The following is a 25039-nucleotide window of genomic DNA, read 5'->3' on the forward strand; positions in this document are numbered from 1 at the left end:
TTGCATGCTGACATCACTTCCTGGCAGTGATGTCATCATATGTGACCGTGCACACGCAAAGAACATGCAGGGAAATCAAATAGTTAAGTGCCAGGGGGGAAAGGCGGAAAACAGGCCTCCCAGGCATGCTTTCAGGGCTGGTAGGCCAATTTGCGGCCCAAAGTGGCACAGTGTGAAGCATGTGCTCGCTCCCCCGCTTTGCACGCTGATGTCACTTCCTGGCAGTGACATCATCATGAGGATGGCACACATGAACATCAAGAAGTTAAGTGCCAGGTCCCCCCCTCCTGCCAGGAGTGTAAGGGGACCTGGCAACTTTAACTATACCATTTAACATGTATGTAATATTCATTGTAAAAAGCCATTATAAACAATAAACGAATTCCTTATTCTTTACGGGAATTTTCACAGAGAAATGATTCAAATGAAAAAGCCTATGCATTGTTAACCTTTATAACATTAAAATCTAATAATCATACAACTAAGAACTAGTTTGCAGTAGTGGTTAGAATGTTTGACTTCACCCAGGTTCAAATCCCACCTTTGCCATGTAAATCACTGGCAAAGAACTCTTGCATAAGAGTTCTCAAAAACTTTAAATCTTTCAAATCTTATTAGAGCTTGATTCGTTGAAAGATACCGTTTTTAAAGATATAAAGAATATCTTGTCAGTTTTACTTTTAAGGATCTTGAGAGCAGGACTGAACATGACACCCCACCTCTCTTTCCTTTCCCTAACTACTCACCTCCACACACACACTCCTGTTGCTATAGTCCTTCCTCCCCCTGCCCTCCAACCATCAATGCTGCATTCTTTCCTGAACCCCACCCCCTGCTGCCATTCTTTACCCTGCCACACCCTCCCTACCACCAGCAGCAGCAGCAGCAGATTTGTCCTTCCTTTATCCCAAAGCTTCCTACTGCTGTTGTCATGCAGCAATGTTTATCAAGGTTGTTAGGCGACCCCCTAAATGGCACTTGTTTTTTCTGAAGGTTAAAGTCTCTGCAAGTACAGATATTGCTTTAATAGGGATTTTTTTTAACCTCACATTTTTCATTCACTGATTTTTCTGCAAAGTCCCAGACTATAGAAAAATCTCCCTTATTCCTGGGTGCTCACCCTTGCATGGGGATTTTTTGATCTGCATGGGGAACTAGGTTCATAATCAGATATTTACAGCAGTAGTGGGCTAAATTGTTGCCTCGAACCCCCTCCCCAGAATCTGAACATGGACTTTATTATGAGCGGGGCTTAACTTGGTACTGAGGCCAATATGATACCTGAAGAAGGGAATGTCATGGGACTGGCAGGGCAACCCCCTGATCAGCACCCACAAGCCACCCTCTGCAAACACTCTGGAATGGCCACACTGCACCCAGATAAATGGGCCTGGTTGCCAAGATGCCATCCTCTGCTGAGATCCCTACAGGAACAAAGGCTATGGGAAAGACTGTAGAAAACCGTTGCCAAGAGGGTCTCCCCAAAAATTTAAACTGTATACAAAATCCAATAGTGTCTGCTTACTGCTAAATCACTCTTCTACCATCATATATGAATCACAGCCACTAGCAAAAACTACTTTTTCTATCACAATAAATACTTTAACCAATACATAGTCTACTTAAACCAATACACAGTGTGGATTTGCACAGCACAACAGCACTTTCATTACTTCTTCCCCACCTAAAGGAGGACCTTCCCCTACATCTTGAATGTTGACTATCAGGTTGGAACATTCTTTGGAGTTGAGAACATATTACGGACAACTTGTGGACGCAGACAGAGAGACATAGTTCTGTATTGATTTGTACATATGCAATTCCACATGTAGTTCTATATTCATTGACTGTGTATTGGTTTAAGTAGACTGTGTATTGGTTAAAGTATTTATTGTGATAGATAAAATAGTTTTTGCTAGTGGCTGTGATTCATATATGATGTTAGAAGAGTGATTTACCAGTAAGCAGACACTATTGGATTTTGTATACAGTTTAAATTTTTGGGGAGACCCTCTTGGCAACGAGATCCCTACAGGAACCAGGACTGGCAGTGGGAGATAGAGAAGGAAGCCATGTTCCAGAAGCAGTTTTAAAAAGGACAACTATTTTTCCTATCAAAACGGATCAAAATAAAATGCAGATGGAGCTGCATTTGCACATTTTCTTCTCCGTGGAAGTGTCACCAAGTACCATCAATAAACTCAATCGCTTCCTTCCTGCTCTTTCCCCCTCTCTCCTGTTCTCCCGAGGTGTCACGAAGAAAAACATTAGATTCTAAATTATCCATCCCAGATATCTTGTGTCCTGTTAAAGTGACACATTAACTGCTTTTGTTAAATTTCCTGAGAACGATGGTTGTTGGGGGTTTTCCGGGCTGTATTGCCGTGGTCTTGGCATTGTAGTTCCTGACGTTTCACCAGCAGCTGTGGCTGGCATCTTCAGAGGTGTAGCACCAAAAGACAGAGATCTCTCAGATGGTTCCTGAGAACCATCAACGGGATATAGATCATTCCACTGATCGTGCCCCAAGACACAAATTTGGCTATTTAAGGGAGAGGCCAGTGCTCACTGTGCACGCCATTCCCCCCATCCCAACTAACATAGTGCAGGCATTACGTTAGACCTCTTACTCCTCGCTGCCAAATCTCTGCTTATCACCGGACAGGTGCGTATCACCCACCAACGAAACTCCTGCTAATGCAACCGTCTCTATACTTTTCCTATCTGTATTTCCTAGTCTTGAGAGTGAATGTGCGTGTGATTCTTGCACTCTGTATGCTCAAGATTATTAAGTAAAAGCTTTGATTCATTGAAGTATTAGTCTCCTCTTGTTGGGCAGAATCCAGGATTTCTGACCCTGGTATACACAGGTCATGATCCCTCAAGAATAGCCTGCTGCTTATTAATTCCCCATCTTTAGGGCAGTTTGGCTAACAATAAATCAGTGCTTTTTATGATATTGAGTACTGGCATCTTTTTAAAAGGCTCTCCCAAGTATTGAGAGGAAACTGGTACCTTATATATGAGTACTGGCATCTTTCCTCCCCTGCCCCACCCACAAAGGACTGAAATAAACCATTGATTTAATCAGTATGACCATTTTGTATGTTCCCTATAAATATAAAATATAACATGCTACCTTAATATTTTAAATCTGAAGGGAAGATAACCAGTTACACATATAATACCTTTCCAAGTGTGTGGAACCCAAACCAAGTGAAATTTCTAGAAAACTGCGCCAACATGTTTCAGAGAAAAGAAGAGAAATTAGTGCCCTCTGCTGGTAAAGGTCTGTGCAAGTCACAATTCCCAATGCTTTAAGCATTTTTTCTGTGACTTTTCCTATGCCAGGCACCTGAAAGAGAATTAATATGAACCAGTAAAACAATAAGCTTCCATGAAAACAACCAAAGTAAAATACTACCTGGGGAAATTAAAATAGTCCTTAGTCCCACTTGCTCTCAATGATCAACTGAGTAATTATAGTCTTGCAACTAGAAACATTTGTTAAAGCATTTCATAAACAGCAAGCATAAATAGCTGTATGCCTTTGCTGCGGGCTGCCCATAGCTAGTACACCTAATACATTTTTCTGCAATGACACTGAGCTAGTAGTTTGAGCTACAAGATAATATGGACAAATAAAGTGGTTTAGCTCCATCAAATTAACATTTTTTATGGCTTTTGGTCCCAAATGGTACATTGATTACAAAAAGCAATGTATTATGAATGACAGCTAATAATTAGGAAGTGGCTTCCACATAGTCTTTTTCAAATACTCATCATATTTGCAGTTTCCAGTTTTATTTATTTAGTGCATTTTTATCCTACTTTTCTGCCAAGGATCCCCTCTCCTCACAACAATCCTGTGAGGTAGATTAGTTAGACAGAGAGAGATTGACTGAACAAGTTGCATGACAATTAGCGACTGAAACCCAGGTCTCCCCAGTCCTACTCCAGCACTAACCACTTCACCATTCTAGCCTTCTTTCTGGAACAGAACAAAGAGAGAGAAGACTGGGCAAACCATGATTTGGCTGAAAGTGAAGCACTTGTGAATGCAATCTCCTACTATCTCTTGAGATATGATGTGGAGTAGCAGCCCTGTGGGAGTGCTTTTGACTCCACTTATGTCCTATCAGTCTATCTATAAATTAAGCAAATATTATAGAAGAAACACAAGTCTCCAGTGCTCTCATCCAAAGGAAAGCAAACCTAGTAACCCAGTCCTTGGAATTTCTCACTGCTTGGAGAAGTGGGAAGCATGCAACAACATATTTCACCATGTTCAGCAAAAAGCTTCCATTCATTCAATGATATCTTTTTTTAATAAATTTTTTTATTTTTAATTGCTAACATCAAAAACTACAAAAAAAGAAAGGGAAAAAGGGAACAGGGGGAGAGGGAAAAAACAACCTTTAAAAACACACACACTACATCTCCAAGTATTGTATTCCCTTCATAATACAATTATTTAAAGTTAAACTTTCTAATATGCTATTAGATTGGTAGATCTTATAAAATACAAACTACAGTCAGGATCAGGTCTTCTTCTCCCCCCCCCCCGGGTCTCGGTCTCAGTTCTCTCTGAACAGCTACAGTAGCTGCGCTCACTCCCTCCCCCCCTCCCCCCTTCAGATTCTAAATCTTCTTCTTGCTGGAACTCTTGATGATTAAACACAAAGTCCCTCAGCTGTACTTCCGATATTATCTTGTAGGCTTGGTCTTTATATCTGAACCAGATGCCTTCCGGAAATAATCATTTGTATTTTATTTCACGCTTCCTCAGAAGAGCTGCAAACCTTTATATTTGAATCTTCTTTTCTGAGCTAAAAATGGAATGTCCTTCAATATCTTAACCTTGTTGCCCAGAAAGTCCAAGTCCACATTGTACGAATTATATAAGATGGTATCCCGAGTCTTCTTAGATGAAAAATCAATAATAATCTCGCGAGGCAGCTGACGCTTCGTTGCATATTTTGAAGATGTCCGACGGACTTCCAGAATATCGCTTTTTAACTCTTCTTTAGTTGCCTTTGCGGATGACGCCAAAAGTTCCGACACCAAATCCTTTAAGTTTTCACTTTCCTCCTCCTTCACATTCTGAAGACGCAATACCGTCTGAGCACGATCCACTTGTAATCCTATCAATTGATTCTCCAAAAGCTTTACTTCTTTGTTTGTTGCTTTCATGAGTACTGCATTTTCCCGAGCAGACTGCTCTGCCCCAGACGCTGCATCTTTAATGGTTTTCACTTCATTCTCAACTGAGCCAACCCTTTGTCCGATTTCATTTAGCTTATCAACAAAGGGCTTCATAGCTTCAACAACCAACCGTTTAACCACCTCTTCAAGAGTTTCTCCCTTCCCCTGTAGCGTCGCCAAAACCGATTTGCTCACAGCAGGGCTCTGCTTTTTCGTCACCATCTTGGGGGGCAGGGGGGAGACCGCCAACTAAGTTCCGAAATTCAGTGAAGGGGAAGATATCCGGACCTTCTTAGCTTCAACTCCCACCAATCCTTCGCATACGCTTAGAATAGCAGAAGGGATTCGCTTACTTACAGGTTTTCACCTTAAATCTGCTTGTTGCCGTTCTCCATGGCCCGGCAGCACGCGATGTGCTGCGCAAGTCTGCTGGCCTCCGTAGGAGCAGACGGGCAATTTACCCCCTGCATCGACTTCAGGGGGCTCTTCCCGCAGCGCTCCGGACCCTGACCCCCTCACTGGGAGTCCTGGGGGGTTAACCCTCGCAGGTCAACCACCCGGTCAGGCTGCTCGGGCGCTTCCTCCCAGACCTGCGGAGAGGAGCGTCCGACATGGCCGGGAAAACGAAACCAAACCCCCCATTCATTCAACGATATCAGTGATTAATTTGGGGGTGAGAGGGGAGAGAAGTATTGGGATCCAGTTTTCCTGTAAATTGCATTCTCTGCAAAGGTCCTTTATTTTTATTCAGCTGTGGCGAAAGCCACTACACATTTTTGTCGTTTCTTTACATGTTCTGTGCTTGGTGGAGAAAAGAGATCCTAAGGATAAATCTTTGGGAAGCCTGAGTTCAATTAAGCTCTGAGCAAAGTTTTTGAGAGTCACACAGATCAATTATCACCTATAACTGTTCATGGTATCAACTGCTGCCTTTCCTAGCCAGCCAGTTGGAGTGATAGCTTTGGTACTGCTAGACAAATATACATCTTAGGTTAAAACAGATTTATAATTTTTCTTGTATTTTCACACCAGCTCCTCACAAAGCACCTTTCAAAATGTTTAATAAAACTATAAAACAGCCGTCAGAAGAAAATATTGAAAACATTTTAAACATTTCTGGAAGTATGCCTCAGATTTAGGAAGAAATGCAGAGACCGTAAATATAATGATTAAAAGAAAAATGTTTTCATCATCATAAGACAGTGGTGAAGAGAAAGAGAATAATCTTGTTTTTAATTCAACAGAACCAGTGTAGCATAGCTGTTAAGAATGTTGGGCTAGGACCAGGGAAACCACGTTTATATCCCTTCCTGCCACAACGCTTGCTAGGTGTCCTTCTGCCAGTCACTCTGTAAGCCTACTTTACCTCATAGGGCTATTGTGAGCATAAAATGAAATGGGAACAGAACAATGTACATTGCCTTAAGCTCTTTGGAGGAAGGGCGGAATAAAAATGCACCAAATAGATGTGTTATCAACACTTTTGATGTTAGAGTTCAGTGTCTTTAGACTCCAGATATATGCATTTTTTAAATAATAAAAACTGCAGAGAAGACTTGTATTACTCATCTCCACAAATATAACATGTACCAAACAAGAGTTGCATAAGAATCATACAACACATTCCATTTTGCACAATCATATTAATAGACAATGCTAAGGGGGAAGGTAAGAAAATCTTCAGCTTAAAAGGTTCATATAAGAACTCATCAGAGGACAGGAGGATGTTAGTCAAAACTGAAAAACCCTTCATCAAGACCATTATCCCTCCAGCCCTGCAAAACCAGGAAATGACTATAAAAGAGAAACCAAGTTTAATTGTGGATAAAATATCACATTACCAGTGCATTTTTATAGTAAGCGAGTTATTTTTTCCTGTAAACTGCACTTTCCTCTCTTTGAATATAATTTTCTTAGTGAGTATAGGTTTCATATAGGTACGGAAGATAAGTGGGAATATGAACGTGGTGAAAGGATGCAAACACCAGCTAATCAAATAATGCTAAAAACACTCCTCACCTTTCTAATGGGTAAATCTTTGATGAAGTTCATCACAGCTTCCCTTTCTGGAGGGATTCTGAGTTGACCATTAGGCTTATTTTGATCACTGCACATTTTCGCCAACATCATATTTGGAGCAATGCCTAAGCAAAAAAAGAAAGGAAAAACACCCACAAAGCCCTCTTTCAGTTCCATTTCCCATGAATTCAGAGAAAGATCTGGAATTGTCAATGAAACAGATTCTTACAAACTTTTTGACCTTTAAAAGGTCCTACAGAAATTCTTATAAGAATAAAACACACCATCTCCTTATAAGTTAGCAATGGAATAGCAGGAAAGTGATCATTATGAATACACTGTAAAAAGTGTTAATAGCTGCAGATAAAAATTACAGTTATGCAGATTTTAGGTAATGATTTTTGTCAATGAACAGCGACAATGGCCCATTATTTCCTATGGGCAGCCAAAATTTACAGGATTCTAAAAGCCCACTCATCCACCCTCCATTTTCTGGGTGTCAAGGTGGGCCCTGCTGCCTCCAGTACCAGCAGTGGGGACATTAATTAGGCAATGAAGCTGCCAGTGGGGCTGATGCTCACGAGATAAGTACTTTTCCGCCACTGCACACCTTTAATCATTTCTGTTGTCCATCTTCATTCTGACATACAACTGCCCTCCATTTCATACTGGCAACACACATAAAGAACACACATATATGGATCACACATATACGGAAAGTGTGTTCAAAAGCAATCACAGTAGCCCTATGTTGATCCTCAAATCTTTTATGAAATGGGGGGAAGGGTCAGGATTACACTTGACTGCCTCATCCTCTGTGGCCAACATTCACACTTCTTTGCATTGTGGCCTACATACGTATGTCCCACACAAAAGCACAAGTAACCTGTTCACCACAAAATTGAGGCATACACACCACACAGACAGGTGGATTTGATGCACTAATACAAATATCGAGTGGGGGCTAGCCAGCATAATAACAACAACAACATTTGATTTATATACCACTCTTCAGGACAACTTAACGCCCATTCAGAGCAGTTTTCAAAATATATTATTATCCCCACAACAATCACCCTGTGAGGTGGATGGTGCTGAGAGAGCTTTGGAAGAGCTGTGACTGACCCAAGTTCACCCAGCTGGCTTCAAGTGGAGAAGTGGGGAATCAAACCTGGTTCTCCAGATTAGAGTCCTGCCACTCTAAACCACTACACCAAACCACTACATGATCCCAATTCTCCAGTATTTGAACACCCGCACAGTTTAAATCACCAATGATTCAGATTTATTTAATTCGGTATATAACCAGCACAAGACTCTACAGTAAAACCAGAAAATCACCAATGAATTATAAATATTGTTCCACCTTATCAGTTTAGATGAAAGCAGGATAACCACTTTATTCAAAAGTGAACAATTAAATCCTGCAAGAAATTCTCTTTATTCTTTATTATAACCCATATCTCTTAAATAGATGAAAATGAAAAATGATCCCATTTTTAATACTGCATTGTCTTCTTTGAATCAACACTGTCATTGCAAAATAGACCTGAATTACATTTTTTGTAGCTAAACCCCATGACTTTAAGATAAGTAATTTGGGCAAACCAGTCCAAGTCCAAGTCCTTCACATCAGAGGAATGCAATGAACTTGCATCTAAACTCTGAGGTGTACATGCACATTCTGAAACTCAACAATATTCTTAAGTGTATTTACCAGCACTGGCTGTCAGCCCAGTTTTTTCTTCAATCCTAAAGCGAATTTCCTTCACAACTTCTTCAGCTGTTATCCCAAAGACAACTGTTTGACCTGCTGATTCCTGGTGGTCTTCTGGATGCAGCAGAGAAGGACCCACACTCTGCTTATGCACTGGATCATCATCAAACAAGACTGGAGAAGAAGTGTGTGCGTCTTCACTCCACTGTGGTTTGTCACATATAACAGGATTCTTTTTGCCTCATTATAGAAAAGGAAACCAGCTATCAGAATTTATAACATAAATCTATTGGTGAATTCCCTTATACATATATTAAAAGAAGTATTTTTCACTCTATTTGCCAAGCACTTGAATATATAAAATGGCATCAGAATTCTGTTATTTCTGCTAAATGACACACACACACACAGACACACAGCCTAGTAGGGAGAGCAGTGAGGTCAGTTAGGGTCTCTCTAGATGCACAGGTTTTTAAGGAGTTGAGTCCAGTTTGGTTGTTAAAAAATAAAGGAGAGCCCAAACAGCCTCAGAACACCACTGTTTTTGGGGGGGGGGGCTCCTCCCTCCCTCCTCAAGCCGTTTCTCCATGTCAGAATAGCATGGAGGGAGGTATTTCCCTATTTTTACTGCTCTGTAATATGCCTGTGCACAACCTCCCCACTCCCAGCTTGCTCTTTTGGAAAATGGCTTGAGAAGGGAGACAGGAGCCCTTCCTTCCCTTGGTAGCATTCTGAGGTCATTTGGGCTCTCCATTTTTCAACAGCCGTTCCCCACAGCTGCTTTGTGGCTGCAGGAACTTGAGTTGAGTCTGGGGAACCCGAACCCAACTCTTTTATAAAGCTTGCATGTCTAGAGAAATCTTTAGTGTGACAAGAAAAGGATTAAGATTCAGGTCCCATAGCACCTTAAAGACTGGCTAGATTTCCAGGGTATGAAGAGAGCTCATGAAGGGAGCCTTGACTCTTGAAAGCTCATACCCTGGAAATCTAGTTGGTCTTTAAGGTGCTACTGAATCTGAATTTTGCTCTTCTACTACAGACCAACATGGCTACCCTCCTGAAATTAAGAAAAGGAATGTGTGTTTTTTAATGCATACCCTATCTAGATGGTATATAGATAATATTTCTTTAGGTTAAAAACTTTAGCACTTGCTTCTTCAGTAAAGTTAACCAGAGCTTCAGTTCAGTCTTGAATGGTATTCTCTCCATGCCTAGTTGTGAAAAAGTGTAAGACTGCTCATCAACTAATTGAACAAATAGATAAAATGCAATAAAACTACATATGATTAACTTCCTGTCAGTTATTTAGCAACAATAACAGAATGCAAGCTGTTGGGCAACTTGGTGAATTGTGCACTGGGTAGGAATGACTCCCTGGTAGCTGCTTGGCAGTGAGCAAGAATGCGATGAGGTAATCGGCTATCATGATCAGCATCTTTCAGAGTCAGTCGCCCAGCAAACAGGAACAGGCATGAAACTTCCTCCACTGAAAAGTTAAATGTGGGCTTTCTTACACAGAGGAGCTTGCTGAACATTAGAGTGAGTACACATGGAATTCTGGACTGTGGCATCAGTCTGTTGGTCCCATTACTAGATGCAACAAGCATGTTCTTTTTTGAAACTGATACATTCAAAACTAACCAAAGTTGAAGTTATGGGCAAACTATTAAAAATGGCTGAAACACCACGCTTTTTGGAAACATAAATTCTAGTACGTTAATTGGAATTGAAAAACGAAGAAAAAAATTGTGTTGGTGATTTCCAAAAGGGGTGCAACTAAGTTACTCCGAAGTAACATTACAAGCAAACTACCAATAATCAAAATATTTTAAAATACTGCTGTCTTCGTATAATTTCTTGGCATATAGGATGACACAGTAAGAGCAAGGTAAGATGTTCTTTTGATATGGCAGTCCCAAATAATTGCTTACCATTTAGAGCAAAGCTCTGTGGTTTGATGAAATATTTTCTTTTGTCTTCGTGCCAGTTCTTTCTTTCTTCTAAGTACTCTGTTATGTTCAAGTACGCTTCATCAAGACCCATGGGCATAAAGTGAGGATCATATTCAGCTAGTATTTCCCTAACCTTGATAAATATAAATACAAAACAAAAAGTTGTGCTGTAGTGGCAAAAAAATCTCCAAAACCTCTGAAGTATTATGTGGCCAGTCAACATTGTATCATTCATTCTTTTAAATTCCATTATGATTGATCAATAGTGTAAGAATTTTAAGGTTTAAATTATTTATTGCCATTCCAAATTTGTATCACTTCTGGTTCACTTTTAAACCAGTGAAATACCTTAGAAATACAGCTTCCTCTGTGAGGCTCAGATGTGATTTTCGCATACTTTACTAAAGTCTGATTATGGGATAAAGTTGATCATAGTACTGATTGTGCAAGATTCAGGTCCAGCTCCAGTAACATTCCTTAATATTTTAAAAACGCAGCATTGCCATATGTGTTGCCTAACAATGGCCACCTTGTCTGTCTGGCCTGTCCCTGTCACAATGCAAACAGATGCTGCTGTGTGAGTTGCCTGCCTGGGTAGGTGAGATAGGTGAGGCCGCACAAGTCATCTGACTGGGCAGGAGAGGTGGGCACTTCTCTATGGGCTGCCCAGCATGCACACTTCCTCTTCTACATAGACACATTTCTGAGGAGCCAGCATTTGTTTGGAGGCAGGGTGTGGGACCAGAACACTAGTTCCTCTCCCACTTCCAATATATGGAGGAGCCATGAGCTCAGGACTCGCAGCATCACATGGTTCGGCCATGGCCACAAATAAGTGAAATCATAAGTCACCAATGGTGGCGGTCTACTATAACACAACATTTTCAAGCTCCTGGAATTCTTTTTTTTTTTTGTTCTTCTTTGCTCATGCATTTATTTATTTTTTTTTAACAATTTTTGGAATTCTTCATTAAAAAGCAAAACACAAGTTCCTTTAAAAAGTTGTTTGTTCTCTCTGTGTTGTGTTAGTTTGGTCTTAGTATTTGTTTGATTTAGCAAATTCTTCTGTTCTGCTGTACTCATTTTGTACTGTACTCATTTTTCTCTTTGAGGGCATGGCTTACTAATGAGCAAGTGACAAAGTTCTAAAAGGAAAACATGTAGAACAACTTCTCTAAGCTTTGTAAAATAGGCAAAAGGGAGGAATTTCACTCCAGAACATGGGTAAAGGGATGTATCGCTTTGCTATTCCATTGTAGAAGGTGATAATGGAGTAGCCAATAGCTGCCTTGTCTTAAAGTTAACTGTGTTAGGAAAGATCAAGCCAATTGCACAAACCATTATTTTATCTTACCCTGTGATTACAGGCAACTATACACTTTATATTCAGAATCAAAATACTTCATGAAAATATGAAACATAATAATTATTCTGCACTTCAGGAAGTATATATGACAAATTAAAGTCATTTGATAAAATGCATGTTTACTACATCACTTACCTTTTTACTTACTTCTTGGTATTTCTTAAAATTTAACGGCACTATTGTAAGATGTGGGCAGAGTTTCTTAGCAATGAATCCAGGCATGGCTGCACGGACCCCAAACCTCCTAGCATGATAATTTGAAGTTGACTTAAAGAGACAGAAACATAGATTAAAATCATACCTAGCACTTATTTGACTTTTAATAATGAAATCTTTCTAAAGATGCTATATATTTATGGCTATAATCCAGTATATACTTAGGCTTGCTTCTTACCCTCAAAGAAATGGGGGCAGGAGTAGGTGGGCCTAAGGGAGTCTATGTTAGCAGTCAAACTTTATGGATGGAATATCATAAACCCCTTCCTCCTATGCTATAAGTCCAAAGCACTGCCTGGCCCAAGGCAGTGAATGCCAACTGGGCAGGAAGAGCCTGGAAAATTACCAGAACATGAGTCAGAGGCGGTTGACTGACTGATGCCCCTCCACACCCGAGAGAGAGACATAACTTAGAACAATGAGGCTCCAAGGAAACTCCTGATTAATCTTGTCAACACCTGATCTCACTCCCCCTCACCCATCTACCGTAATCAAAGCTATTCAGCAAACCTGGTAGCTTTTCCTGTCCGGTGCTTAAAGGGTCATCAAACACTTTTCACCTATAGTCTACCTCAGAGAGGAACCATCAAACCTCTCCCAACTTATTGTCCACCTCCGGAGATAGCCATTAAGCCATGGTTTTGGGGGCAAAGACAACAGCTTGCCCCAGGGAGCATTTCACCCTATAACTGGGCTCCCCAGCCATGTGCTGTTTGTGGGTATGTGTATCTTGGGACCTGCCATACACCCCAAAATCCATTTGGGCTTCTTCTCTTCTCCCCATGAAATGCTGGTCATTTTGCTGCTGCCTCTGTGAATCTCTGTCTTCAAGACTGGTAACAATCACCCTCCCAAAACTGCTTTCTCCCTCTTTACTCTCTGATTTTCTTAGTTAGCCTTGTATGTGTGCTGTGTGTGGTTCTCTGTATGTTTGCCTTCTTTTTAATTAAAAAAAACCTTTCCAGTTGAACATCTGCCTGAATCCCTGTGAACACTGGTTGAGAATCCCAGTTACTCTCTCTTGCTTGCCTCCTTAATGCTAATTCCCCCAATCAATTAAAGAGACCTCCTATTTGGGTAACTTTTAAAGGCATATTCTACAGAATAATGCTGGGGCTAACAGGCTCCAGACTCAATATGCCACAAGTAGCAACTACAAATGCATGAAAGCATATTGCTCCACATAACAAAAGCAACAAGGCAGGTCAAATACATATAATATACATATATTAAAGAACACATTGGTCACATTTAACAGTGGAACCAATAAATTACTACTCCAAGGTCAACTATTGCATCCATGGAACAGAACAATTCTAATAATAAAGTATCCCTGGGCATATGTAGACTGCTTTCCTCTCATAAATCAGAATAAAAAAGCAAGGCCTGCAGATTGATAGTATATCTTCCACACATATTTATGGCCCTACAACTCTGTAAGCATTGCCTCCTGCTTCCATGAATAACAGACTACAGAAACAGAACAATACAGTTTCTTTCTTTCTTCACAATAATCTAAATCTTGTTTCCCTCCATCTTCCACAGCAGTTCACAAGGGCAGAACAATCCTCACCATGAAAAAAAAACCTCTCTGCCTTTTTGTTAAAAGCAAGATCTCTTTGCCTATTCTGCTTCCTCTTCCTGACGTAATTTGTGCCAAGAATTCACCAAAGCTTAGCCCAGGAGTTCATTTTCAACACTGGAATTCAGTGCTGGAATACAGAAAGAAAATACTGAGAATATGTAGAAAGTCAAGAACTAAGTGTATAGAATTCTGGGAACCTCAGTCCTCCTGAGGGCCCAGGTAGCTGGACAGGGTGTGGGGATAGTAACAGCACAGCTGTTCTAATCAAGCTTCTTATGTGTGTTCTTCTAAATGTGAGGGGAACTGAGAGGGAATCTTTGTCTGGAAACCCATGATGGCTCTTGGGAGCCCTTACTGCACCTTTCTCTCAGAAGTGAATAATTACCATCTCTTGCTTCTGAACACCGACTTAGGCAAGGCTCTCAGAAATAAGAGCTGAGCCCACAAATGCTTTGCTTCGTTAAAAAAAATTGTTTAAAGCAGCTGAACTCCTGGTTTCATCTGCTCAATACTTCTTTGACCTTTCAGCAGCAAACATTTCTTTTGAAAAGCCAACTTAACAGCATGTTGAAAGAGAGTAGTTTTTATTTTAATGTTAATTTTTATACTTTATGAATAAATTAGCATGTGCGTGTGTGCACATGTAAGAATTAGCATTTTCATTTAAAATAACGTATTTATGCCTGTTTCTTTGCATGCCTCAGTATGAATTTACATAATTCAACGATCAACCATTATAGCATTCTGGCATCATCATAATGTATATCAAAATATGAAGATATATACACTTTGATAGACAGCTTTTATGTGATACTTTGTCACATTAAGCTTTGGCTGTAACAGATACTTATAACGCAAAAGAACATTAAAAATAAGTAGAGCCATTGCTTTATAATCAAGATGTTTGGAGGGTGGGCTATTCTAATTGAAATGGCACAGCTGGAGAGTGTGATGCCCAAGTAGGATGCCAGGTACACAGGAGGGCATGGTGACTGCCCCACATCATATATACAGACCACTGACAATAGACAAAACTTGTATAAATATAAAAAGACAATGGTCATTGTGACTTATCTGGAACCAGTCAGATGTTTCAGGATCTACGCTCCATCAATCCTACACCACCCAGGAATTTATAGTCAGTGTTTAAACACCAGCCCAAACAAGGCAAGCATTCTAGTTCTTCCACAGACCACGAATATATATAGTATTCTGTATTCCCAAAATATACATAGTATTCTGTTCAGAATGTGACAATTCAAATTGAATCTGTTTGCCACCTGTTTATATTCTTTAAAACATTACAGAATGACCTACAAAAATAAATCACTTGGAAACAACAGGGGGAAATTATATATTCTCCTGAAGAAGGGCAGTTTATACACATGGTTCTTGAAGAAACATCACTTTCCATCTTACCAGCATACTCAATGATCCCACTGCTATAGGCTTGTCCCTCAGTTCAGGATTGTCTTTCATTTCTACAGCTGCATAAAAGGCATCCATATCAATGTGTACAATAGTGCAGCGAAGCTCACGGCTCTGCTCCAGTTCTATGGCAAGTTTATCCATCTGTGTTTAAATAAATGTATAAAATTGTATAAATGCAGAACAGTTACCACTATGGCTGTTAACAAAGTAACTCCATAAAGGAAGGTACGATCATATACAGAAATTAACAAAATGTATTTCTGGAGGATTGTGCAATGTAGGAAAACAGTATCTAATTTGGACACAACAAACCTAGCTTTGGCATTTCAGACCAGTTTCATACAAGCAATCAAAAAATGTAGAAGTAGACTGGGCACTACTACATGGTCTTTCCCCATGCTATTTCATGCTATACCATTTATGGGAAGTAATCTTTATTGTGGCACAAGAAAGAAGTATGTATATATACAGACATTGGGGACTGATTCTCTTTGTTAATTTAGTTAACGATAATTGCTGAAATCTTGAGTGTGTGTAAAGCAAAGCTCAGAATAATTCCCACAAAGTTCTAGTACAAGCCTCATCTGTGCAACTTCTGCAGAGCTGCTAGATATGTGCCAGATGTGCTCTGACATACCATGCAATTAATGACAAACAGATGCGCTCTCATGCTTTACCGAGAGGCACCTTGTTCTTCCCCAACACATTCAAACTGTGTGTTGGCAACTAGGAGAAAATATAGTAGTAGAGCCTATGCCGGGGCAGAACTGGTTCCAAGTTTTGGTGGTCCCTGGACAGTGTGCCCGTGTGCTCACCACTAGGCTCCCCTTCTTGCTCTACCATCCTTGTGCCTCCACCTGCCTATATATCCTTCCTTTGCCCACTCACAAGTTCTTCTACCACCTGCAAGCACAGCTGCCCACACTGCCTACATGCCCGTTCCTCGATAGTGCTGGGTAGAAAGTTCAGCTAGGCGTGCCACCACCATGGCCATCAGGAATGCTGATGTGTGGTACACCGCCCACATTCCCTTCTCCAGCTAGGCGGCATATGCAGCTGGGAGCAGAGGTGACAAAGCACTCACAAGCACTTTGTGGAAGGGTGTGAGTGCAGGTATCAGAAAAGTGTGCAAGTAGGGAGTCAGCGGCAGTGGACCCCACCAGAAACCATAGGCCCTGGCAGCTGATCCACCTTGCCATGTGCTGACCCCAGCCTTGCACTGGGGCCTTTTGCTGACAAGGAATTTTAAGGTTCAGAGATTATCTACCCAGATCCACTTGTCAACAATATGAAATAAATAAATAAGATCAATGGTGTAGATATGGACATTAGGGATCTTGAATATAATCTCACAAAAGTATTTTTGTAGTAAGGAGAAATAAAATCCAATATGAAATTTCTCCCATGATTTTTCTATTCTTTTTTTACTGATCAAGTGATAAACGGTAATAATTATTACAATTTAGAAAGTATTTTCAAAACACAGTAATTTAAAATTAACATTTTAAAAACCTCTGATTTTCACTGTGTATTTTCTGCTACTGAACTACTAATGTTTAGAGTCAAGACTATCTGACAGGGCATATACCAATTCCCTTCTCCTCCCATCAGAACAAAGAAAACAGCAACAGCTTCAATAGTTTCTGAGGATGTTGAAGGCTAGCAGACCTAGAAAAACCAGTCGAGGAACTCCTGAAGGTTCTCATGGCATTTGGACAAGAGATTGATATAGATGAGTGAGGCACAAACACAGAAACTTACTTTTATTTACTTAACAACAAATCCTTTGTCAAAACGTAATTTTACTGCACGTTTATACACAATGTTGAAACTATCTGAATCGAAAGCAGCCCCAAACCTCCTACTCCAGGTGCTGATAACAGCTGCTTCAGCAGTCAGGCAGGCAGGACACACTTCCCTTTTTACTTCGTGCGATTGAGAGCTTTACCTTCCCAAGGTCTTGGCCCTCCAATCTCTGGGTTTGTTCTGGAGTATACTCATGTTCAAGTCATGAACACCAGACTCAGCTTAATTAAAAGTATATTTATTAGCTTTAAGGAGTGTTGCAATGCATAAAGCACTCAAACACAAGCAACAGACATAAAACAAGAAAACCTTACTGTTGTCAACTAAAATCTGCCTATCTAAAAACGTAAGAACTTGCTACCTTAAGCATCTCTGGTTGGCATCCATTAGTTGCTCTTCTTACCCATTTGGTAGAATGCATGTCCTCTCCATGCCTAGTCTGTCTGGCATGGAGATATGTCAAGGTGGAAGAATAGAGAAGGGAACTGGGTGTGCTGAAAAGCCATCTTTTCTAGAATTCAACACACTACCCGACAACTCAAGAGCCAATCAGGGCCAAACTGCTAATTAATGTTATGGCTGTGAGAACATCAAGGGAGGATAACTAGATGCTCTCTGAGACAGTCTCTCAAGGTTGAATCACTAGAGAACTTAGAGACTACTTACAGGTATTGCTGATCAGCTTAGCTAGCACATTTTAAGTTAGGCAGGTGTCTACAACAGCTCACAACACTGAACCAAAGTTCAGCCATTCTTATCAGAAAACAGGGTTGTACATACCTGTAACTATTGTTCATCGAGTTCTTTTGTGGGACTATGCATTGGGACTACGCATGTGCAGGCCTGACGATCAGAGAAATTTTCCCTAGCTTCTTTAGAGCTCCATTAGGAGCCACTTCTCCCCAGTCATGTAGAAGCCCATTTTCCCACCTAAATGGGCATGTGATCAACCCTGGTTTCACTGGCAACTTCCATACACCATTCTTTACAATAACTAATGCAGTTTTGAAGAACATAGTACATTTATACTAAGGCTGCAATCTTATGAATACTTACCTAGTCGCAAACCCCACTGAATAAAAAGGCACAAGCTTTCAAATAAACCCACATTTTTTCTGATTAACTCAAATTAATCAGAGCTGTACATAACCAAGGTGGACAGCACAGGTGGAAACCTCTCCTCCTCCCCCCCACCTCCCCCCCCCCGGTATAACCCATCTCTTCTGAGACGAGTTGACAAGTTGGATATTACCTGCAGTTGTGCTTTCATAATTTGGTGATCTGTAATTTTACTTTTTTGCTTCAGGATTTTTTCAATTCGCTTGTTAACTTGTTGATCCTTCTTAAGTTCATGTTCATAAAATTTAGAACCCTGCCAAAGAGATTCAGCTTATTTAACTTCTGTTATTGGTTGTGTTCTACCTAATTAGATATTTTTAAAAATTATACAGGATGAGAAAAGTGAAAAAAAGTTCACTTAACGTCAAGTTTTGCTATGCCAGTGCTTAAGAGCAGCAAGAAAAAGTTGCAGCAGAATTAGTGAATGAGTGTAAACATACACTAAACATCAGTGGAAGACTTTCAAAATATTCCTGTACACATGTTCACACACTTAATTATGATATGTTCTTTTTGATAAGCCAACATAGACTGGATCCAGAGTAATATTTCAGCAGTTACAACTTACAAGGTTTCCCCACACATGATCTTCCCGCCCCCCGCCCAGCAGCCCAAAATGCCTCTCTGAAATTCTGTTCCCCACTCTGCCAAGAACAGGATTTTGGCAATAGCAAGATTTGAGTCCAGGGGCAACACAGAGATGAACAAGATTTCAAGAGTCACGAGCTCTCTTCTTCAGACACAAGTAGGAATGGAAATCCCTGAGCCTCTGCATCCCAGCCAAAGATGGGTGGGGTATTACAAGGGAAGGCATCAAGATGTAAAGGTAAAATGCAGTTTGATTAGATGGATGCGTGTATCAAAGGAAGATGTTGGGATGTAAAGGTACAACACAACTTGATTGGAGCAGAAATTAGCATCTGTAGTGAGATAAGAATCCTGTTGGACCCGGGGCAATCTCACATTGTAATCTCCCTTTGAAGTTTCTCTGTTTGAGGACAGTCAATTTAGGTCAGCAATTTGGGGAAGCATTTTGCACTGACACAGGAGGGATCATGTTCTGTGGGGTGCAAATCCTTGCACCCATGGAAACATCTAGTCTGGATTCAAACAACTGAAACTCTGAAACAAACGCAAGGTAAAATATTATAAATAAATACTAATAAGGTATTGCAGCATTAATAAATATGACAACTAACACAGCAGACATTACTGCTATGCTACAGGCATATATGCATTATTATTTAAGATTTGAACATTCTGGAATGTCCGTTGTTTCCAATGGACTTAAAATATAAATTACCATGTTTAGGATTAGAGCACAAGTTAGCTGTCATTTTTAATGATCAGTGCAGATCTTCAGGATAACTGAGGATTACCATTAGGTGATTGTGGAAAGTACTATCAAACTTCAGGTGACTTATCAAGACCCCATAGGGCAAGAAACAGTAACATGGCAGTAACATGAAACAGAAACATGACAAGAAACATTCTGAGAAGGCTTGCCATTGCCTGCCTTTGTGAAACACAACCTTGGACTTCCTTGGTGGTCTCCCATCCAAGTACTAATCAGGGCTGACCCGGCTTAGCTTCTGAGAGTTGATGAGATCAGGCTAACTTGAGTTATCCAGGTCAGGACAGCTTACTATCTACTTTTCCATTTACACACAGTGGAAGGCTGCAAATGGATATACACCTTTACTCATATATGGAAAGATGGCTTACTATTTACCTTTCCATATAAGAGTAAAGCAGTGCATCCATTTGCAGATGTCCACTGAGCTTAAATGGAGGGGCAGGGTAGGAGCTGCCCTATTCCTCTAGGGAAATCATAACAGAAAAAGTGCACGCATAAAACTGGCACCAGTCACAGCAGCTCATATCTTTATGCTGCTGGAGAACATATCCAGAAATAGAGAGCACTGAGCAGATGTTAACGCTCAGTTGGCTTGGGCTAGGAATGGGTGGCTAAAGGGAAGAAGCTGCTTACTTTCCTTCAGCCTGGAGCCAGAAAGGGAAGGAGGGAACTGATCTTTGAGTCCTTTTTCCAAGTCAAATTGCTGCCCCCCAAAATCCTTTCAGAAATGGGGGTACTGCCCCTTCATTTAAATTATTGGGGAAGGGGGGAGAAATTTGCCTTTGAAAATGTGCTGCCAGCCCCTTCCCCATAAATATTATCACCTCCTGTGGAAAACGAAAGAACTTTGCTTGTTTAAAGACACTTTTTAATACATCTAAACAAGGCACCTTAAGGTGCCACAGGATTTTAATTCAGGCTAGAATGACCCTCAGTTCTAAGCACCATGCCATCAATTACAAGATACAGAAACTTATAGTAAAAATAGCAGAACGTGAGTCTGGTGGCACCTTAGAGACCGACAAGCTTTTCAGGCTGTAAATTGTCGAGGGTCACAGCTCCCTTCTTCAGATACCAGATATGTAATATCTTCAGATATTCTTCTGATACGCTAAAAATGCATTTCAAAACTCCACCATTCTGTGAAGAGCTCTGACCAGAGAAGCACATAGGTATTACTTTAACTTGTACCTTCGTAATACTTACTAGCATGCCTGTATTGAACAATGAAGCCACACAGGTTTTAAAAATTGCCCTTCAACCTTTTGTGAGTGTAATCAATACCCATGAATAGCTAAAGCATTAGAGAAAGCTTATACAAACAAACCTTGGAAGCTTCCATTATGACTTTGTTGATCTTCTCTTTATCCAATCCTTGCATTCCTGCTTTGTTATCATTAAGGCCCATTCTAAGCAAAAGCTCCGCTCTGGAAGAGGTGCTACTATTATTTAGACTTTCCATTGCTCAACCATGTGAATAGTTTCTCAAATCTTACCCTGAAAGATACAAACTGTACGGTTTTGATCGGTGTACTTCCAACAGTATTATACAATACTGTTACTTTGTTTATATAAATTAACATTATTATTTCTCTGAATGCAGTTTAACTCCAAATATAATCAGCCAACCTGAAAGAAAATCTGAAGTATCTGGAGATTTAAACAGCAATTTTCTTACAAAAAGGAAGTAATGTTCTATACAAATCGTGGAATTATACTTAAGGTTATTTTAATATCTAAGAGATACTGCCTACTTGTGTGAAAGCTTTAAAAAGTTTAACAGAAGAAATGTACAAATAAGTTGATATGCTTTCAAGTGAAAATCTTATTCATACTGCTTCTTTTCTAATGATAAAAAGGTTTAATTTTCCATTTCCACATTTCAGATACAAATGAAAAACAGATCAAAATGGCTAATTTCTAACAACATATAACAAATGGCAGGCATCCTTGCAACAAATAAAACTCAAGCATTCAGTATACTTTTTCACTTTGCTGTTTGTGTTGTAAAAGCAGAGAATATGGCTTATGGTTATTTGTGACACACAATCCTTGGAACTGCTAAAATTTCTCTTACAAGAAAAATTATTATAAGAAAATGCTCTATTTCTTCTTTGGAAGTGACTGACACTTTATTACCACTGTGGAATATGTTCCACAGAGGACCAGGGCTGAGCTGATTCTGAAAAATAGATTGTTTGGAAGAATAAGCCCGCAGTTCTGGAGATTTTTTTCCGCATGTGTTTGCTAAATTCCTATGGCAGCAACAATCAAGCAGATTTAAAGTTGCTACATTAGCCAAAGTTGGCAGGTCAGTACCATTATTTACTTTTATATTGAATGATCATTCTATCAAATCCTTCATTTTGCTGAATTAAAAATGTGCTATATTGTTCATGTAGATTTATAAATACTTTTATCAGACATGACAGCGCTATACTCTGAATTTCTGTTTTTTCTTTTCTAAATAGCAGCCTTGAGAGAGATCAAACTGGATTTTAACCTAATAGTGAAGTTTCTGCTAATTTCAGCCAAAGATGTTTACCAGTGTTGGCTTAATACATTTCAGTTTCTTTTGAAGTTTCTACTCTCAGACACTACAAGAATCCAAAAGTGGCACATGCCTGTATGTAAATCACGTAATCCTTCTGGACTATCAGAAGCATTCTTTCCAGTCACTGGTGTTTTGCAATTTAGAAGAGCCTTGGTAGAACACAGGACTCTTGTCAGTTTCGATCTCCCACTGGTTTGCAAGAATAGTAATACTGACAAGGAGAATGGTGTGATTAGCTTGCATGTGCTCAGGAAACCAGCAGTCTTGGTTTGCCTTCAGTATTTCTGTTCAATGACTAATGATGATATTGTTTTGGCCTTTGTTGTAGGGGACTGGCCATCACAGCCAAGTCTAAACATTTTATACAGTTATATTTGGAAACTGAATGTTTTAAAACGTATTTACCAATTCCATAGCCTAATTTACCTGACACTAGAAATTAACACTATTTGTCTCAATAGGAGAAATGGCAATTACATTAATGGGCCGTGTTTCAGGTTCATCATGCAATTCACACACCTTGGTTAGGATTTTTTTTCAATTATGACAAATTGTTGTGTTCACTATTTAAAACAGCTTGAACATGAGCCCTTTTGGATTACTGTATGGTAAAAATCTTAGTATGTAATTATAAGAAAAATCACACAAGATGCTTTAGGAGTGAGAGGATTATGTTAAAACATCATAAAGCGGAGCAACTGTAATTTACAGCCAAACTATTCGCTTTTAACTCCAAACACATTACAGCTGCCTTATACTGAATTAGATCTTTGGTCCATCACAATCAATACAGTCTACTCAGATTGGCAGCAGCTTTCTCAGGTCCAAGGCAGAGGTCTTTCACTTCACCGACTATCCAATTCCTTTAATTGGAGACACCAGGGATTGAACCTAGAACCTTTTGCATACCAAGCAGATGCTCTACTGCTGAGCCACAGACCCTTTGACTTTTCATTTGTTCTAAAAATAGCAGTGACTCCCCACAATCTATTTATTGATATTTTTACCCCACCTGCTTTTCCTCCAACAGTTGAATGTAGCATACATGGTTCTCCTGACTCCATTTTACCCTCCCAACAACCCTGAGAGAGAGGTTAGTGGAGAGGTAAGTTAGAACTCTGCTGTTTTGAATCTTACTACTGCCATGAACTCAGTAGTTGGCCTTAGGTAAGCCACTCCTCTCAGCCCCAGCTCCTCAGCTGCACTGTACTCAGCTGTACTCCTCAGCTGTACAGCTGTACTGTAGGGACAATAACAACACTGACTTTGTTTACTGCTCTGAGGGGGCACTAATCTATCTAGAAGAGCTGTATCTGAGCATAGTTATTATAGTGCGACTAGCCCAATGGCATGCAGTGGGGATCCCCTAGTCTATTATGACTCTCTAATCACTTCAAAAAATTAAATTCAAAAGGTGTATGTCCTTTCCTTGCCCAAGATAACAAGAAATCTGCATGGTTCACACAGTAATATGAGTGAAACCTACTGACCATATTGCAACCTAACTCCTCCAAAACTTTCTGCCATATAAGTGACTGCAGAAGTTTATTTTGTTCCACTCAATAGCAGCCATTCCTTCTTATGCAATCATACACATATTCATATGTACCAAGAAAATCTGGCCAATTGAACTCTGCAAGACTGCCACTTGATTTCAAAATATCATGCTATTGATTACCATTCTCTTTTTAAAATTTCCCTTACGAGTGTCATCATCTAAAGGTTGCTTGATAAGGTGTCTAGTCAATTTCACCAGTCTATTATCCCTTGTGAAGCATCTACAATTAGGAGCACAGCATGAACAGCCACAACCATGCATACACATACTCACATCCCAATCAAGACTTCTCTTACTTCCATTTAAAAAAAAATCCCATTATGTCTTTTCACCAAGATTGTCCTTCACAGAGGCTTACAATTCATGATAAATAATACAAAAGACACCTCAGTTCCAATTAAGTTATGAGACATACACAACTGTAGTAGTAACAGTAGCAAAAATACTAAGCAAAGTTGGGAGAACTGGACAATGCTTAGTTCATCTATGAAAGAAAATAATGTCAGGACCAGACAAACAGGTCTCAGAAAGAAGTTCCGCAGTCAGAGCACCACCACTGAAAAGGACTCCCCCCCCTTGTAATTCTCCACATCTAAAAGGTTACAGTTTCTGGAGCAGAACTTCAGATGCACATGTTCATACAGGAGAAAACTTTGCTTCTTATTGCTGTTGTAGATATTAGGTTGTTGATGCAGATTAGTAACGCTAGCTAATCAGAAGCTGTCTCCATTGCTCTTCATCAGTATTTCTCAGAGCACAGCTAGACAATACATGTGACATACATCTCAAAGGTCCCAAGCCACTCCAGGGCTCAATTTGATTCAAGAGAGCAGCACAGGGAAAGGAGGGCTTCAGCCTTCCCTCTGTGATGGATGCCTTCCATGTGCCACAGCCAATTTCCAATTCCCTGCTGTGTATGCAAATCATTGGTTTCCAACCAATGAAAGGCTGTGGATTTATCAGAGAGAGAGAGAACAGAGGGGGAAAGTGATTGGAAAAATGGAGCATAACCACAAAATTTGTCAAATATAGCTCAGACATCAATAAATAGGGCCCAGACATCCATGGAGCCAGGTAGATAGGGATCAAGTCCTATTGAGAGTCAGGATTAGGTTAGACATCCTGTGATAGGCAGATTAGGTTACCTTAGAGAA

The 25039-nt window shown here is 40.0% G+C and overlaps 1 protein-coding gene across 2 annotated transcripts in view; it reads right to left on the bottom strand.

The window, feature by feature from the left end:
* The window catches only part of POLK (DNA polymerase kappa), a 48696-nt gene that overhangs the window by 15045 nt on the left and 8612 nt on the right, over positions 1-25039 (bottom strand). For both annotated transcript variants that reach the window (XM_054986227.1, XM_054986226.1), the window contains exons 2-9: positions 21101-21270; positions 18550-18669; positions 15480-15632; positions 12395-12526; positions 10873-11026; positions 8942-9181; positions 7225-7349; positions 3189-3355 (exon numbers count right to left, since the gene is read on the bottom strand). In XM_054986227.1, coding sequence (XP_054842202.1) covers positions 3189-3355; positions 7225-7349; positions 8942-9181; positions 10873-11026; positions 12395-12526; positions 15480-15632; positions 18550-18669; positions 21101-21235 — 1226 coding nt within the window. In that variant the 5' untranslated portion in view covers positions 21236-21270. The remainder of the gene's footprint in view (positions 1-3188; positions 3356-7224; positions 7350-8941; positions 9182-10872; positions 11027-12394; positions 12527-15479; positions 15633-18549; positions 18670-21100; positions 21271-25039) is intronic.

The sequence above is a fragment of the Eublepharis macularius genome, chromosome 8 (assembly GCF_028583425.1).
Source record: "Eublepharis macularius isolate TG4126 chromosome 8, MPM_Emac_v1.0, whole genome shotgun sequence".
NCBI classification, from domain to species: Eukaryota; Metazoa; Chordata; class Lepidosauria; order Squamata; family Eublepharidae; genus Eublepharis; species Eublepharis macularius.